The 19049-nt window shown below is 40.9% G+C and overlaps 1 protein-coding gene across 2 annotated transcripts in view; it reads right to left on the bottom strand.

Annotated features, from left to right (window-relative positions):
- csnk1e (casein kinase 1, epsilon) overlaps positions 1-19049 on the bottom strand; it is a 39215-nt gene that overhangs the window by 12755 nt on the left and 7411 nt on the right. For both annotated transcript variants that reach the window (XM_066665756.1, XM_066665757.1), the window contains exons 8-9: positions 16822-17014; positions 692-828 (exon numbers count right to left, since the gene is read on the bottom strand). In XM_066665756.1, coding sequence (XP_066521853.1) covers positions 692-828; positions 16822-17014 — 330 coding nt within the window. The remainder of the gene's footprint in view (positions 1-691; positions 829-16821; positions 17015-19049) is intronic.

Here is a 19049-nt window from a genome sequence, read left to right as displayed (position 1 = left end):
TTCTGGTACAACAACATGACATTGCAGAGACAGTGCATGTTCTTGACTGGCCTGCCTGTAGCCCAGACCTGTCTCCTATATCATGAAATGGCTAATCCGCCAAAAGCGACCATGGACTGTTGAGCAGCTGAAATATTGTGTCAAGGTATAAGTATAACACAATGGTAAATATGCCTCTTTCACAACATTTTTGGAGTGTGTTGTAAGCATCAAATTGTAAATGTGTTTATTTTTTTTACAAAATACAATCTGTTGTTTCGGTGAAAATATAGGAAACATTTTCTTTGTGCATTTTTCAGTTAAATAAAGGCTCAAATGTACTTACAAATCACAGATTCTTGTTTTTATAGCATTTTACCAAATATCCCAACACTTGTGGAAACAAAGTTTTCATATTGTCCCGAAGTATACTGTTCACTGAGATGACTGCACCAATATGAAACTGTTTCAAATATGATGTGTAAACCAGCACTCCTACTATTATTGCACCATGAAGAGACTGAAGCTAGCAGATTTTCTTCATTAGAAAACAACTCCACTTGGTGAAACATGCCATTAACATGTCATTAACAGCTGCCTGTACTAGTGTTTTTAATGAGAAATTGTTTCAACTGACATCAAAGTCAAAGAATTTATTGTCATTTGAACATGACATTTGGACATGATCCTGGCTTCGTGTAGGTATATATACCTGTGGTGGTGTGATGCGAATTTGATCATGGCGCAAGGGAAGATCAGGGGAGGCATTAGCTGGTGCCCCCCGGTGAAGCCGCAGGCACACTCTCCTCTCCCGCTCAGCCCCCCGTCCTGCTCTGGGGGAAGCATTCCCTGAGAGAGAAAACAAATTAAATCAGATCTAATTTATTGGTATAGTGCTTTTTACAACTGATGTTTTCACAAAGCAGCTTCACAGAATTTCGGTAAGACAAAGATTTGACATGAAATGTAAAAATGTAAAGAATGTAAAAATCCCCAGGTCACCATACAAATTCACCAACAATTCCAAACACTATTCATTTATCTATTCTAGAGAAGACCATATGTTTTAATCATAAATACAGGAATTTTAGTATAGAATGTATTGTGATCATGCTGAAAGTTAGTGGCTTTTCAAGTCAGTCAAATCAGTGGGAGAACAGCACCAGCATCGCAGTTTGCTACAATTCCCTGTGTCAGTGAACCCTTGGATCTACAGCCTTTGTCTAAGGAGAAAGTTTAATTACTAAAAGCCACACTAAACAAGTAAGTTTTCAGCCTAGACTTAATGCCTGGGACTGTGTATGAGTCCTATTTATTGGACATTTATTCCAGAGTGGAGAGGCTGCTATTATGCTCATGTGTACTGGTATAATCATAGTAGTGATAGTAAATAATGAAAGAGTGATACTGGTTTTGGTAGTAGTAATACTACTACTACTACTATTAATAGTAATTGTAGCACTTGTTAAGAATCCACTGAAACTTCAGTGGAGTGTGGGCAACTAGTTTGAGGCAAGTGGCAGTAGCTGGAGTGTGAGTAGGTCTGAAGAGGGTAGCAGGAGAGTCTGATAGTCAGTCATCAAACAGTGTCTGGCCGGAAAGGTTGGCAGTCATTTACTTTGGGAAGGAGACTTCTATTTCAAAAGCTAAATTCAGCTTTTTAAGGTGGAAAAGAAAATTCGACTAACACCAATATTAGCCATGTAAGCTAACCCATTTAAATTTGAAATAAACATTTTTCTGTAGCTAAAGAATTTTAGCTGACCCTCATCAGTATCCAATACAGAAATGTTTCTATGGCCATTTTTTAATCTTATGTGGTCTCAGGTTGCTGCAAAGACCAGTCCTCAGCATTTTCTGTTGACAGAGACCAAGGGAGGGTTACTGCAAGTGATGCATGAGACTACACAATAGAGATCATTAAGAGTAGCTTCATTACTCCCTGGTTTGGGATTTGCACTGATTTGGGTTACACATACCTGCAGCAGATAGTGAGGACAGCTATAGTCATCTGTGTCTTTCTTCCTTCCATCACTGACATTTGTAACTTATGCAGTTCTTGCAAGAGCCTCTTACAAAAGCTCAGTGCTGCTTACATGACATAGTCTAGTCCATACAGTGCTCAGCCAGGGCAGTGTCTGAGGTGCTCAGTGGAGTACATTACAGTCATTTTAAAAGGTAAAAAAATGCACCTTTCCCTTTGAATCTAAATGTTGTTGATCAGCCAAGAAGTATATAGTGTGTGAAGTTTACTCATTTAGTTTTAGTACTGCAAAAATGATATGTTGTTAAGAAGTAATGGTAGCTTACACAAATTTCCTCGAAGCTGGAGGAGTAAACCTTAGGAGGAACCAAGACTCACAATTGGGGGGGGTTCCTCCTCTGGTCAAATTATAAAACTATTATAAAATTAAAATGGTTTTAATTTAACTGCATGTAGAAGTAGCCTTTGAGTATTTATAGGTAGTGGAGGTCTTTAGTAAAGGTCTGTGCTTAATCAGTCCCATGAAATATCCAGGAGCTGCTGAATGGGGGTAACGTGTGCCACAAATGTGGAGTGACGCTATGGACTGTAGGAGATGCTGGGAATGGACGGTAGATACAGTGGGGCAAAAAGTATTTAGTCAGCCACTGATTGTGCGAGTTCTCCTTCTTAGAAAGATGAGAGAGGTCTGTAATTTTCATAATAGGTACACTTCAACTACTAGAGACAAAATGAGCAAAAAGAATTTATTTGTAAATTACATTGGAAAATAAGTATTTGGCAATTGCAAAAGTTCAACTCAATACTTTGGTTGCAATGACAGAGGTCAAACATTTCCTATATGTCTTCACCAGGTTTACACACACTGTAGCTGGTATTTTGGCCTGTTCCTCCATGCAGATCTCCTCTAGAACAGTAATGTTTTGGGGCTGTCGCTGGGCAATATGGACTTTCAACTCCCTTCACAAATTTTCTAAGGGATTGAGGTCTGGAGACTGGGTAGGCCACTCCAGGTCCTTAAAATGCTTTTTACGGAGCCACTCCTTCGTTGCCCAAGCAATGTGTTTGGGATCATGGTCATGCTAGAAGACCTAGGCATATTCCATCTTCAATGCTATCACTGATAGAAGGAAGTTTTGTCTTAAAATCTCAAGATATTTGGCCTCGTTCATTCTTCCTTTAACACAAATCAGTCGTCCTTGTCCCCTTTGCAGAAAAACAGCCCCAAACATGATGTTTCCATCCCCATGCTTTACAGTAAGAATGGTGTTCTTGAGATGCAACTCAGAATTCTTCTTCCTCCAAACACGACGTATTGAGTTTTTAACAAAAAGTTCTATTTTGGTTTCATCTGACCACATGATATTCTCCCAATCCTCTTCTGGATCATCCATATGCTCCCTGGCAGACTTCAAACAGGCCTGGACATGTACTGGCTTAAGCAGGGGGACAGAAATGGCACTGCAGGATTTGAGTCCCTCTCAGCGTAGTGTGTTACTGATGGTAGCCTTTGTTACTTTGGTCCCAGCTCTCTGCAGGTCATTCATCAAGTCCCTCCTTGTAGTTCTGGGATTTTTACTCACCATTGATCACCATGATCGTTTTGACCCCACGGAATGAGATCTTGTGTGGGGCCCCAGATCGAGGGAGATTATCAGTGGTCTTGCATGACTTTCATTTTTTTACAATTGCTCTAAATGCTCTCTATTGTAGATTCACTCTTTCCAGCCTGGTGCAGGTCTACAGTTTTCTTCCTGGTGTCCTTCAACAGCTCTTTGGTCTTGGCCATGGATGGGCTTTGAGTCTGACTGTTTGAGGCCGTGGACAGGTGTCTTTTATACAGATAATGAGGTCAAATAGGTGCCATTAATACAGGTAACGAGTGGAGGACAGAAAAGCTTCTAAAAGAAGAAGTTACAGATCTGTGTTTCTCACTTTGTCTCTCATAGTTTAAGTGTACCTATGATGAAAATTACAGACCTCTCTCATCTTTCTAAGTAGGAGAACTTGCACAATCAGTGACTGACTAAATACTTTTTTTTTGCCACACTATAACTGGTTTCAAGGCAGGTGAGTTGGGAACTGGTAGCCAGTCTACCATCAGAGTCCCCCAGACAGGAGAGCAGTCTTTTTCATTTAAATCCAAATGAAACAGGAGATACCAAAAACTTGGAGCAAATTTGTGTGATTTGCAATAAAATTGTGGCTGTAAAGCCAGGCATATTCTGTGCAATTTTTAAAATCTTTATCATTAGTGCTATCTCTCACCGCATGCTTGAATTATTCATGGTGCCTTGAGAAAACCTGCAAAAGTAAAAAAAGTGATTGTTCAGATGAACATGCTACTCACACATAGCGGCTGTGTCACTGTCTTATCTGTTTTGCAAGGTTTTTGCTTCTGTCATGCTTTCCATTGTCATATGCTTAGTTTTTCAACATGCAAACACAGAGTTCAGCAAAAATACATTGCCCTGTGTTACAAAAATGAAGAAAAGCTGGAGAAGGAACAACAAAAAAGGGAGAAGATGTTTACCCTCTGGGAAGACATGGACAATACAAATTGTCCAATTTGCAGAGCAAATTGGAGGAGACCTATAACTGTACTGTACAAGTGTCAAAAGCTTTTTCACCTCGCTCTGTGTTTTCTGTGACTCGGATGTAAAAATAACCATCGAGGCAAGATGGCAAGCCAAGCAACCAAAATTTCTTACATTTTAGAAATCCATCTGGATGTCCGACTGCTCACTCTGAGCTTGTTTGGTGAATTAATCAGGCATCGTTTCTCCCCTCACACTGCATGTCAAATATTATCAGATTGAGTAAAAATTCAGACCAATCTTGAAATACAGTAAACTAAGACCCAATTAGGCTTAAAAACATGTCACATAAGCTATAAGATTTAAGTATTTATTTATTTTAATTTGATGATTATAACTGACAACTAATGAAAACCCCTAATTCAGTATCTCTGAAAATTAGAATATTGCTTAAGACCAACACAAAAAATTTTTTTTAGGAATGCTGGCCGACTGAAAAGTATGAACATGTACAGCACTCAATACTTAGTTGGGGCTCCTTTTCCCTTGTGTAAGGTGTCAATGGTCGTCTTTTGGACAACTGTCAAATCAGCAGACTTGATTGTGTGCCCTACAGAACTAGACTGAGAGACCATTTAAAGGGCTTTACAGGTGTCTTCAATATTGAACATTTTCACAATATTCTAATTTTCTGAGAAACTGAATTAGGGGTTTTCATTAGTTTCATTAGTAGGGAGAAACGATGCCTGATTAATTCGCCAAACAAGCTCAGAGTGAGCAGTCGGACATCCAGATTGATTTCTGACATGTAAGAAATTTTGGTTGCTTGGCTTGCCATCTTATTTATTAAAATAAATAAACACTTGAAATATATCAGTCTGTGTGTAATGAATGAGTATAATATACAAGTTTCACTTTTTGAATGGAATTACTGAAATAAATCAACTTTTTAATGATATTCTAATTTTATCACCAGCAACTGTAGTAATGTTTATTTTTTCTCTTGGGGTGGAATTTATATGGGTTTAATAGGCCATATATGAACAACAGTTTTTCACTAAAAATTTCATCATGTATAATTAACATTTGCCTTAAATATCCTTCAGCATTTGTGGTGGTGGGGGAGATATAAATGAAGCACCAAATAATAATACAAAATAATACATACTGTATACATTGAAATTAATAGCTTTGTTTCTCTAGATGTCTGGAATATCTCTTCAATTTACTAATGAAAGAGATATGTGCGAGGGCTATCCTATTTCTCCTTTTGTATTTCTGCTAGCAGCTGAACTTCTAAATTTATGGTATGGAAATTGGCAATAAAAGTTTGATTATAAGCCAGTTGGCAGATTACACTTGTCTATTTTTGAGAGATGAGTATCAAATCTCAACAGGTTTAAATACATTTCTAAGCCTTAGGAAGACTCCTCATTAGTAACCTTAATCACACGGAACAGTCTAAGGAGGTTGTGTCGTGACATCACTTGAAAGGTCTTATCTTCCTCAGAGCACAAACAAGTTAATATGGATTGTATTTGCTATCTTTTGAGATAATACTATTTTTAAAAAGTTATCATAACTCATAATTAATCCTTAAACACTCAAACATCAAATTGATACCTTTCAATATAAACTAGGATTAAAAATAAAACACTACTAAATAAAATATATGCTTTTTATGTTACTGTAATATACAAATTAGCTTATAGATTAGGAGACAAATATTAATTATTCAGTTCATTTACACTATAAAAGGTTGTAAATTTAGGCTGTATACAAGGGATGGGCAAACTTTTCAGCTCAAGGGCCACACTGGGACTTAAAAATGGACAGGTGGGCAGAGAGGTGGGGATTGTGGGGAGTGGGAACTAATATACATAAACTATGTGGGAAACCAAAGAATTAAAGATTGCCTACCTACCTTATTCGGTTTTAGTGGGAACAATGCTATTGGTCACCCTTTTTTGCCACTGCCCTGACAAATAGAGTCAGCACATTCAAACCTTTATTTATGTTTCAGCATAATAAATAAATTATGCATTTTTTTAAATATTTGAAATGCCAGAACAATTTCATTATGTGATCGTTTATACATGAATGTGGTTTTGTAATGTATTTTTTAAAATTTTATCTTTGTTTCTGCTTGGCGTATCACAGTCTTAACATGACCAATACATCATTTAAAGCAGCACTTCCAACAAGAGTTAACAGCTTGTGTGATGTCTTAAACCAGATAAGTGATTAGATCACAAAAAAAACAAATACTTTTTTAATTTGGAGAAACAATGTATTCATTATAACTCTATCTAGATTAGTTTTAATGGTTGTAAATTTAGATACTCATGATGAAATCTCAAAATTTTTTAAATCATTCTATCAGGATTTGTATCAGTCAGAATCCTCTCAACAGGCTTTCCATTTCTTCTTTAATTCGCTTAACCTAAAGTATATTACTCTTATCTGTGAAGATCATAGGACTACATGTGAATCTACTATTCATCTTAAAGAATTACAGATGCAATAGATAAATTGAAGTTAAACAAATCTCCTGGGAATGATGGCTTAAAAGCTAAATTTTATAAAAAAATTTTCAAAGGAACATATTCCTTCTTCATATAATGTTTACAAGAAAAGCATAACTGCAGTGTACTTCATTCTTCTATGATGCAAAGTAATATAAAATTAATTCTTAAACCTCAGAAGGACCGCACACACACAACTGAAAAATTGGCACCCCTATAAGCCTTTTAAATAATGATTATAAAATATTAGCTTCTATATATTCTAAAACAATGTAAATTGTTCTTGATTTTATTATTGATGAAACTCAGGCTTTATATCAGGAAGATTAATTTCTAACAACATTAGACAAGCGCTTGATCTGTTGGACTATTCTAACTTGTGACAGGATGATAGTTTTCTACTTTTCCTTGATTTCCTTGAAAATTCTTTTATCTTCTTAAATGACTTAAATGTGTTTGATTTTGGTCCAGATTTTATTAATACTATTCAGACTTTTAAACAGAAATAAATAAATTTCTGTTTATTTAAATAAAACAGAAATACATAAATTATTTCTGTTGTAGTGAACTCAGGATATGAATCTCCAAATTAATCTCTCTGAAGGTAATCAAAGCCTTGCACGTAGGAGGAATCTTTAGTCTGTAAGTCAGACAGAGTGAGTGTATTTTTGGAGTTCAGTTTTGAGTGGAGTTCGGATCTTCAAGTTCCAGCACAGAGAATCAACTAAGCAACGAATTAACTTCAGGATTCACCAATGAACAAAGGACGATTCACTTCGGCAGGAACTAGCACTTCACCGAGCTACAGAATCTACTGTCTAGAGTGCTGAAGGACCAGCCAGCCCAGATTGAGAACTGCCAGCGTCCCCAAGATGCTTGAGGCCTCCATCAACCAAGAGTCGTTGCTCGTCAGAATCCTGCAAATAAGCCCAGAGAGATAGCTCCTGTGGAGCTGACTGATAGTTCAGGACCTCCCACTCAGACCGGAACTTCATCTGGTGTGAACAACTGTGAAAAAGCTCATTCTTCGGTGATCCGGTAGGCTCTCAAGCATGCTTTCCAGGGTTGAATGCCAAGTTCAATACTTTGATAATTACACACGCCTTTTAGTTACTAGTTACCTCTTAATAGTCTCAGTTAACTCCCCTTCATCGCACATTATTGAAGGTCATATACAAGTTTTGGTTTGCCAAATAGCCCATTCTATAATACTTTAATAATTAATCCCATGTTATGAATGATATTGTTTATCCAAATAAATAGCTTTTCTATAATATACGGGTGTGCTCTGTTTGTGTGTTGAAATTGTTCACAGAAGGCAAGTCCAAAGACCCCATTATTAATCTAGGGAAATTGCATATTTATACTTAAATAAAACTGTAAGCATTACCTGCTCAGCAGATTAATTAATAATTAATTAGTGATTAAATAATGACTAATGAATTAACTGACTCCACTATAACGGTACCGCAGAAAGATTTCATATAAATTGAGACATCAGACAAGGTTGCCCAAACTCACCTTTGTAGGGACTACTGAACGCTTATGAACAATATTCACACACAGACGCTGTGTTAGGGAGACCGTTCCGTTAACCCTAGACATCGGACTGAATAGAGGACTCGGTTCAGGTTCATGAGTGGCCGAGGAGTCGGCTAGTGTTGGGTTAGAGAGATGATTCTTTTCGCGGCAAGGATTAATAAAGTTTTCCTCCTCGGGATTTTTGGGTTAAAAATCAACCTCGCCTCAGCGTTCTCATTTGAACTCCCACACTGGTGACCCCGACGGCTCTTTGAACGATTTCAAAGCCTCCAAACATGGCCACGAACGCCGTAGCCCTGAAATTACCGGAGTTTTGGGAAGAACACGCCGCCATTTGGTTCGTTCAAGCTGAGGCTCAGTTCGCCATTAGGAGAATCACGGACGACGAGACAAAATACTATTACGTGGTCGCAGCGCTGAACAGCAGCACAGCTTCCAGGGTAATTAACTTTCTGCAAAACCCCCCAGATTTAATATGCCGGATTAAAAGCACTGCTCTCGCAAACTTTTGAACTGTCTGACGCCGAACGTGCCCGCCAGCTTCTCTCATTACCGGGGTTGGGCGATTCCAAACCATCAGAGCTCATGGACCACATGCTGTCGCTTCTGGGTGAGCATGAACCATGTTTTCTTTTTAGAGAACTTTTTCTACAACAACTGCCTGGAGAGGTTCTTGCGGCGCTGGCAAACTCCAGCATTGTGGAGCCTCGGGCTCTGGCTAGAGAGGCTGACAAAATAGTCTCGGCCAGACAACAGTGTCACGCCGCTACGCGTCCGACAGCACCCCAGCCCACTACTACTCTCTGTTTCTACCATGCGCGTTTCGGAGACAAGGCCAAGAAATGCCGCTCACCGTGCAACTTCAAGGGAAACGACCGGGCCGGCGCCTGTTAGCGGCTACAGGTGCCGGCCGTTCCAGCAGCCTGCTTTTCCTTACAGACGCTGATTCGGGTCGCCGTTTTCTGTGTGACACGGGAGCCCAGGTTAGTGTACTGCCCGCTTCAAAATTGGATGTGGAGTCCCGTGGCGTAGGTCCACCGCTGGAAGCAGCCAATGGCAGTCCTATCCTCACCTATGGCAGACGGTCAGTGCCTTTGTGTTTTAATGGGCAGCGGTTTAATTGGGATTTTATCCTGGCCAAAGTTTCCACACCGCTTCTGGGCGCGGATTTCTTGTGCGCTAATAATCTGCTTGTCGATGTGAAGAACAGGCGCCTCGTCGACCCAGAAACATTCAGTTCACTCCCTTGTTCCCTCAGTCACTCTGGCTCTTTCAAGTTGTCCAGCACACTCTCCCCCTCTGACGAGTTTGCGAAGATCCTGGCCAGTTTTCCGAGTCTCACAGAGCCCACGTTCACAGCTCTGGCAAGCAAACATGGGGTGGAGCACCACATCACCACCACAGGCCCACCCGTGTATGCAAGGCCCAGACGTTTAGATCCGGCAAAGCTCTCCATTGCTGAAGCCGAGTTCAACACCATGGAACGCCTTGGCATTGTGCGACGGTCCAACAGCCCGTGGGCCTCTCCTCTGCATATGGTCCAGAAACCAGGTGGTGGATGGCGGCCGTGCGGTGATTACCGTCGCCTTAACGACGCCACTACCCCAGACCGTTACCCGATCCCGCACATACAAGACTTTTCTGCTCGTTTAGCTGGTACAGTCATTTTTTCTAAAGTGGATTTGGTCCGCGGATACCACCAGGTTCCTGTGCACCCTGCAGATGTTCCGAAGACTGCTGTAACCACCCCATTTGGCCTGTTCGAATTTCTTCGCATGCCTTTTGGTCTCAAAAATGCAGGTCAAACCTTCCAACGTCTCATGGACAGTGTACTGCGTGACCTCCCCTTTTTGTTTGTGTACCTGGATGACATATTGGTTGCCAGCACCTGCAGGTCGGAACATTCACAGCACCTCAGAGTTTTATTCGAGCGCCTCAGCCAGCATGGCCTTATTATCAACCCTGCGAAGTGCCAGTTTGGCTCGACCACCATTGACTTCCTCGGTCATCGCATCTCCAGCACTGGTGCTGTTCCGCTTCCTGACAAAGTGGAAGCAATCCAAGGTTTGGCCCGTCCCCTCACCATCAAAGCTTTGCAAGAGTTCCTGGGCATGATAAACTTTTATCATCGATTTATCCCACGAGCAGCCAGTGTCATGCGTTCCCTTTACGAAGCGCTTAAGGGTAAACCTGCCAAGCACCTGGTGGACTGGACCGATGAGAGGGCTCAGGCATTCAATGCCTCCAAATGCGCGCTAGCAAAAGCTACCATGCTGGCACACCCGATTCCGAACGCACCTATTGCAATCACCACCGACGCATCGGATTATGCAATAGGGGCTGTGCACGAGCAGTGGGTCAATGGTGCTTGGCAACCGCTGGCTTTCTTCAGTCGGCAACTTCGTCCAAATGAGCGCAAGTATAGTGCTTTCGACCGCGAGCTCCTTGCCCTTTATCTGGCCGTGCGTCATTTCCGTTTTCTCTTGGAGGGCCGCCTGTTCACGGCTTTTGTTGACCACAAACCACTGGTTTTTGCCATGGCCAAGACTTCGGAACCATGGTCCGCTCGCCAGCAAAGACAACTTGCTTTCATCTCCGAGTTCACTACCCACATCCAACATGTCGCCGGGAAGAGCAACCCTGTGGCCGACTGCCTCTCGCGCTCAGTTACAGCTGCTGTGCATGTGGGCATTGATTACTCCGAGATGGCCGCTGACCAGCTTTCCGACCTGGAGATCCGGACCCTCAAAAATGCGACCACCTGTTTGCAGCTAGAGGACATCCCTTTTGGCGATGCTGGTGTGACACTTCTCTGCGACACCTCCACGGGCCAGCCCAGACCCGTCGTTCCTACTGGATGGCGTAGACAGGTTTTTGACGCCATACACGGCCTTTCTCATCCTGGTACTAAGGCTTCGCAAAGACTGGTGGCAGCCAAGTTTGTCTGGCGTGGCCTCAAGAAGGATGTGCGTTACTGGGCGAACACTTGTGTGGCCTGTCAGCGAGCTAAGGTGCATCAGCACATCAAAGCCCCCTTAGCAGTTTTCCCTGTTCCTGAGCGGCGTTTTGATCACGTGCATGTGGACCTGGTGGGGCCCCTTCCGCCGTCTCGGGGCTTTACACATCTCCTCACTATGGTCGACCGGGCAACGAGGTGGCCAGAGGCCGTTCCGTTGTCATTGACAACATCAACGGAGGTTGCCAGGGCTTTCCTTGGCACGTGGGTTGCACGTTTCGGGGTTCCATCCGACATTTCTTCGGACCGGGGCTCGCAGTTCACATCCGCAATCTGGCACTGTCTAGCTAGGGATCTTGGTGTGCGAATCCACCACACAACTGCGTACCACCCTCAGGCTAATGGGTTGTGCGAACGTTTCCATCGTTCCATGAAGGCTGCTCTCCGGGCCAGCCTGAAAGGTGACAATTGGGTAGACAAACTTCCATGGGTTATGCTGGGTCTTCGTGCTGCACCTAAGGAGGACCTCCAAGCATCCTCAGCAGAGCTGGTGTACGGCCAAGTGCTGCGGGTCCCTGGCGAATTCCTCCCAACAGTCACGGGCCCATGGTCGGCCAGTCAGCAGCGTCCTGCCCTTCAGGAGTTCTCGAGGACTTTTGTTCCCCTGCCCACCTCTCAGCACGGCCTGCAGCATTCACAGGTCCCTCGTACTCTGCACAAGGCAAACTATGTTTTTGTCCGCCATGACGCTCACCGCACCCCTCTTCGTCCGGTCTACGATGGTCCATTCCGAGTGATCGCCCCAGGGGACAAGTTTTTCATTGTAGACTTAGGAGGTACACGCGAGCGGATCTCCGTGGACCGTCTTAAGCCTGCTCACCTGGACTTGAATGAGCCTGTGATACTCGCACAACCTGCACGTCGCGGGCGCCCTCCCAATGCTATTGTTCCCACTGCACTCACACCTCCTGGTGGTCCTGCACCCTCTGTTCCTCACCACAAGGGCCGTTTCGGCCGGGTGTCACGCCCCCCTCGTCGTCTGAACATGTCTGTGTTGATGAATACTGGGGGGGCCTGTGTAGGGACTACTGAACGCTTATGAACAATATTCACACACAGACGCTGTGTTAGGGAGACCGTTCCGTTAACCCTAGACATCGGACTGAATAGAGGACTCGGTTCAGGTTCATGAGTGGCCGAGGAGTCGGCTAGTGTTGGGTTAGAGAGATGATTCTTTTCGCGGCAAGGATTAATAAAGTTTTCCTCCTCGGGATTTTTGGGTTAAAAATCAACCTCGCCTCAGCGTTCTCATTTGAACTCCCACACCTTACCGTTTTCTTTTACTGATGCAACTCTTAGCCTTGCATCTCAGAAATGTCACATAGAACGTATAACTATTGGTGAATACATTATCAGATTACACATTTTTATTTTTTTAAATAAGCAACAAATTCTATGTGTATCGAATGCTGTTAAGTCTTTTTCTGATGCATTTGGCCTTTATCTTAAGATTTAGAAATGTGGGCTGCTTCCTGTTAAGTCCACCATTGACTTGGAAATCTGCAATATTCCAGTCAAACGTGAAATTAAATATTTAGGTATAACGATATGTAAAGACCTGGAAAAAAAGATCATTCATCAATTTTGAACCTCTTCGTTGCTACAATGTGATATTTCTATATCTGGTAGAATTTTACTCTCAAAAGCAGATGTTTTTTCCCACGTTGTTTATCCTGCAATGGTTTTAGATGTCCCTCCTATGATTTGTAGAAAAATAGATAAATTAGACTCTTCTACTTATTCATTCACCAGTGTCTTTTGATACGCAAAGTTTTTACAAATAACAAAATAAGATCTGTCCTGCATAGAACTCAAATATCTGTTGCTGCCTGTATAAGCTTTTGGAATAGCAATTTCATTCATTTATTGTCTGTAACCTCTTATCCAATTCAATGTCACGGTGGGTCCGGAGCCTACCCAGAATCATTGGGCACAAAGCAGGAACACACCCTGGAGATGGCGCCAGTCCTTCACAGAGACACACACACACCCCTATGGACACTTTTTGAACATTGTGTCAATTCACCTACCAATGTGTTTTTTGGACCATGGGAGAAAACCAAAGCACCTGGAGGAAACCCACGCAGACACAGGGAGAACACACCAAACTCCTCACAGACAGTCAACCGGAGGAAACCCACGCAGACACAGGGAGAACACACCAAACTCCTCACAGACAGTCACCCGGAGGAAACCCACGCAGACACAGGGAGAACACACCACACTCCTCACAGACAGTCACCCGGAGCGGGACTTAAACCCACAACCTCCAGGTCCCTGGAGCTGTGTGACTGTGACATTACCTGCTGTGCCACCATGCCTCCCAATAGCATATTTGACAACATAAATTTGAAGAAATTATGGAGGCTTAGAAAACATTTTCTTCTTTCCAATAAAGTTGTGGAAATCTTAAAATTATTTATAATTGTTATCCAGTATACTGATATGATGAAACCATTGATCATTTTGAGAATGTATCTATTGCAGAGTTTTCTGGAACTTCTTTTCAAACACTGGTTTGATCGGTGACTCCGGAGGGGTAGTAACACTCAGCCTAATGGCAAATGTGATGAATGAATATCTAGTAGACCTAATAGACTCGGCTTTACAGAGGTCAGTAGTGTTTGGCATGTGCCATCTAATGGACTTGATTGAATGCAGGATATTGCAGGAAAAAGGTGAAATCTTGGTGTAGATGAAGCTATGAGAGAACACTTAAAAAGTTTCAACCTAGATTAGATAAGTTAAATGACTGGTTGAAAAGAAATCTGGTAGGGTCTTGTTGAATAAATCTGAGGGTATATCATGCCTTTACTGTTTACAGTTACTTGGAAAAACAAAAAGAATATGCTAAAAGAGCTACCAGTTATAAACAAGTTGGGCTTAATGCACTAAATGTCTTTACACCAAAACCAGATGTTTAGAATACATTGCATAAAGTGTTATTTTTCTAACCCTTGGTACGTTTGGCATTTTAGCATTTGTGTGGTCTTTTCCATTTAAATATAGTTTGCTGCCTAATTAACTTTCAGATTTCCATAAACAAGCATTTATTACTTACTTAAACATAATTATTCCTCCATATTGTATAATATAGAATAATGAAACTTATTGTCCAAAAAAGTAATTATTTAAAAGAGTGTTTTGATAAGATAATTATTTTTGTTTGAGTTAATGAATGAACAAAGAAACATCTACTTCTATGAACTTTGTGGCACAAAGGGTTTAAGCTTTCTGTAAAAGATTTTATTAAGATTTCAAACTTAAGATTTTTCAAAGCACACTCTTAATTTAAAGTGTCAGTACATTAGAATAAGTTATTAATTACTTACTAATTAAGAAATTTTTTTTTTAATCAGGAGACAGCAGTGTGCCTAGAGTGTGCCCCAAGTGGTGTTTATTTATCCCATATTTAAGGATTATTAGTAATATGTGGGATGATACTTATAATTGTTCTGTCATCTGTAAAGTAGGAGAAAGTCATGGTTTTTGTTTTGCAATCTCAAACAAATGCTGACATTGACAATGGTGTAATATTGTTTGTCTCCTTCTTAAAGTTTCATATTCATAAAACTAAAGCTCTGAAAGTTAGCCACAGATAATATGTAGAGATCTTTGAATATTAAAGCTACTACAACTTTTAACATACTCTATAATAATACATCAATCAATATAATTTTGATTATATAGCAGTTTTCACAACAAAAACCATCACAAAGCAGCTTTAAGTAGATCCAGGTCCATGCTTCCCCTGAGCAAGCCAAGGGAAATTGTGGCAAGGAAAATCTCCCCCTGCACTAAGGAACCAAGACTCATAAGGGGAAACCTATACTCAACAAATACTTGATACTTAAGGGGGTTGTTTTGTTTGTTTAAAAAATAAAACAACAGTTGTCAGTTTTAATACTACACAAAAGTTACCATAAAATGACAAAAGAGCAGAAGAATGTATGGATATTGAATTACAATTATATTTTATAGAAAAAACATTTTAAAATGTATTTGTACATCTAATAGAAACTCTGTAAAACAAAGGCTTTACCATAAGCACTGCATTTGTCAGACTAATATCAGATGCTGGTAACTAAAAACAAATGCACTTTTTAGTGGAGCTTTATTGACTCAGGGACAGCTGTCTCCAGAATTCTGTCAGTAAAACAAGCCACTGATATCAGTACAACCTTCACTAAGTAATCACTGTCTGAAATCTGTATCTTCTCTCCCTTAATTAGGGCATGCTCACTTCAGGCAGGGGCTGAGAACCTTCCCCAAATAAAAGAGATGGGAAGAGACTTTTCCAGTTTGGCTGATCAGGCCAGTGTTAATGTAGGTTATGACAGGAGTAAAATATAAATTAGAATGGCTACATTTTAAAGCACATATTTATATATTGGTTATACATAAAAATTGTCAGAAAAAGCAGTAAAAAAATAATAATAAATAAACAAAGCTTAAAAAGAAATTACATACAACTTTGTAGTAGAAAAAAATCAAGTAATATATAAGTCATATATAGGAAATTGACTTATAAAGGGTGTCTAACAATTTGCACTATTCTTTTCATGCAGCGCTCTGTGTACTTGTTGGGTGTGTAAAACAAATGGACTACTGTAATACAATATTGTTGAAGTCTTGCCTTCTACTCATGTAGAAGACCACATATGTTGCCTATTAGTTGCCTGCTTAGATCACTGTCAAGGTCTGCACCACCTTCAAAAGTCACATTCATTCATTCATTATCTGTAACCGCTTATCCAATTCAGGGTCGCGGTAGGTCCAGAGCCTACCTGGAATCATTGGGCGCAAGGCAAGAATAAACCCTGGAGGGGCCGCCAGTCCTTCACAGGGCAACACACACACTCACACCTACAGTCACTTTTGAGTCACCAATCTACCTACCAACGTGTGTTTTTGGACTGTGGGAGGAAACTGGAGCACCCGGAGGAAACCCACGCGGACAAGGGGAGAACACACCAACTCCTCACAGACAGTCACTTGGAGTAGGAATCGAACCCACAACCTCCAGGTCCCTGGAGCTGTGTGACTGCGACACTACCTGCTGCGCCACCGTGCCACTTTGAATTTTGTGCTTTTTTGTTAAATATACCACTGTCTATTTATAACACATACATATATATAACTGTCGATTTCTCCAGTCACATCTGGTTAATCAATGTATATTATTAATATAAAATTTTTTAATTTGGATGATTAAAAAATATATATATTAAAACTCACCAGACTGTGGGACACGTGATGCAGAGCCAGGTGGGTCCGGGCCATTGCGAACTCTGTTGGGCACTGGCAGGTTGGGGCCAGAGGGCAGCGCGCGGGCAGCAGACCCCTGAGGTCCTCCAGTCCTCTCATCCCTCTCCTCTCCCTCTCCTCCTCTCTGATCCTTCTCTTTTTCCTCTGCTGTCCTGCTGGACCCCTGTAAAAAACACAAAAGCTTGTGTTTGCACAAAGTTTTTTCCAATTTCATTTCATTAATTATTGATTTTTGAGGTGCATTATTTACATTTAACTATTGTGTCCTAGAATATGCACTGTATTGTTTCAAATGTTTATACAGTAAAATATTGTATAGAGTACACAACTGCTTCATATCACAAAGATGTTAGATGATTTAAATACTACTGTATATAATTTACAACATACATTTTAACTTTAACAAAGGTATGCATGTATTAGGTATAATTAAATAATAAGATTGTTCAACTGCATTTTTCCAAAATATTTTGGGATGCTGAGCAAAAATACTGGAAATAAAAACAATGCAATGACATGCAAATCATTCATTCATTATCTGTAACCATTTATCCAATTCAGGGTCGCGGTGGGTCCAGAGCCTACCTGGAATCATTGGACGCAAGGCAGGAATACACCCTGGAGGGGGCGCCAGTCCTTCACAGGGCAACACACACACATTCACTCACACACTCACACATATGAACACTTTGGAGTCGCCAATCCACCTACCAACATGTGTTTTTGGACTGTGGGAGGAAACCGGAGCAACCGGAGGAAACCCACGCACACACGGGGAGAACACACCAACTCCTCACAGACAGTCACCTGGAGCGGGAATAGAACCCACAACCTCCAGGCCCCTGGAGATGTGTGACTGCGACACTACCTGCTGCGCCACCGTGCTGCCCCATGCAAATTGAGAATAATGGCAATAGGTGACAAGATTGGATTTAAAAAGAACATCTCAAACAGTCTGAGTCTTCCGGAAGTAAAGATAGAGAGGGTTTCGCCACTCTGAAAAATTGGGCAAACACTGAAATAGTTCAAGGATAAACCTTATCCACTTAAAATAGTAAAGAATTTGAGAATTTCATCATGTATGGCAAATAATATCATTAAAAGTTTCAGAGAATTTGGAGAAAACTATATACTATATACTATACTATATACAAGGCAAAGGCCCAAAAGCACTATTAGCTGGCTGTGGTCTTCAGGCCCTCAAACAGCACTGCATTAAAAACAGATTTTTTAACAATGTTTCTGTAGTGGGAAGCACTACATGAGCTCTGAAACACTCCCCAAAACCATTGTCTATGAACACAGTTCTTCACTGCATTCACAAATGCAAGGTAAAACACACCAATGCAAAAAAGAATTTATATACAGGCTGAATCCCAAAAGACTGCTTCTATAGGCCTGGGTTAATTTAAGATGGATTGGTTTGAAGTGGAAAAGTGTCCTTCTATTTGAAAATCATTGATGCTGCATGCAGGCTAAAAATGAGACATCTGACTTGTTATAAATGTGCAGTTCAGAAGCTAGCTTCCATGATGGTATCGACAGATGTCTTGATTTTTCAGAAAACTATAAACTTTTTTTTATTTCAATATAACAAAATATCTTTGTAAAAAAAATTTAGCTCAATGTCCCATGGCAAGAAATGGTCTGAACAAGGACACATACACTGCCATTATGCAAATCACTGAATAGTTCTCCTTTTGGAGCAATTCTTATAGGAATATGTGAGTGAGTCAGGTTCAGTTACATATTTGCATTTAAATGTGCAAAGCTTGATATTAAAACTTCACAAAGCTGAAAAGGTGTACAATTATAGCAGGCAACTGAAAATATCAGAATAACCATATTATCATTAACCGAAAAGCAGTTGCCATCCTTGTATGGTGATAAAGTACACTAAATACACAATCATGCACTGGAAAAGAGTTGGGCCAGTGCTTTCAGGTTTTTCTGCAAGCTTTATTTTTGAGAAATTCTGCTGGACTCAAAAATGCAAAAGAAGATTAAAAGATCCCCAAGAAAATAAATGTGTTAAAGTGTGAACTGTGGACACCAAAGCGATGCTACATGGCTACTTGGACATTACTGAGAAGTATTTAAAATTGCTGCTACCCCAGCCATCTTTATTGTTCATCTAATAGAACAGGCTGGTAAGTCAGTATTTGAGCTCAGTCCACTGTACCTACGAATTGCTGTCC

Source organism: Hoplias malabaricus, chromosome 3 (genome assembly GCF_029633855.1).
Source record: "Hoplias malabaricus isolate fHopMal1 chromosome 3, fHopMal1.hap1, whole genome shotgun sequence".
Taxonomy (NCBI): Eukaryota; Metazoa; Chordata; class Actinopteri; order Characiformes; family Erythrinidae; genus Hoplias; species Hoplias malabaricus.
This window is presented reverse-complemented; position numbering and strand designations above follow the sequence as displayed.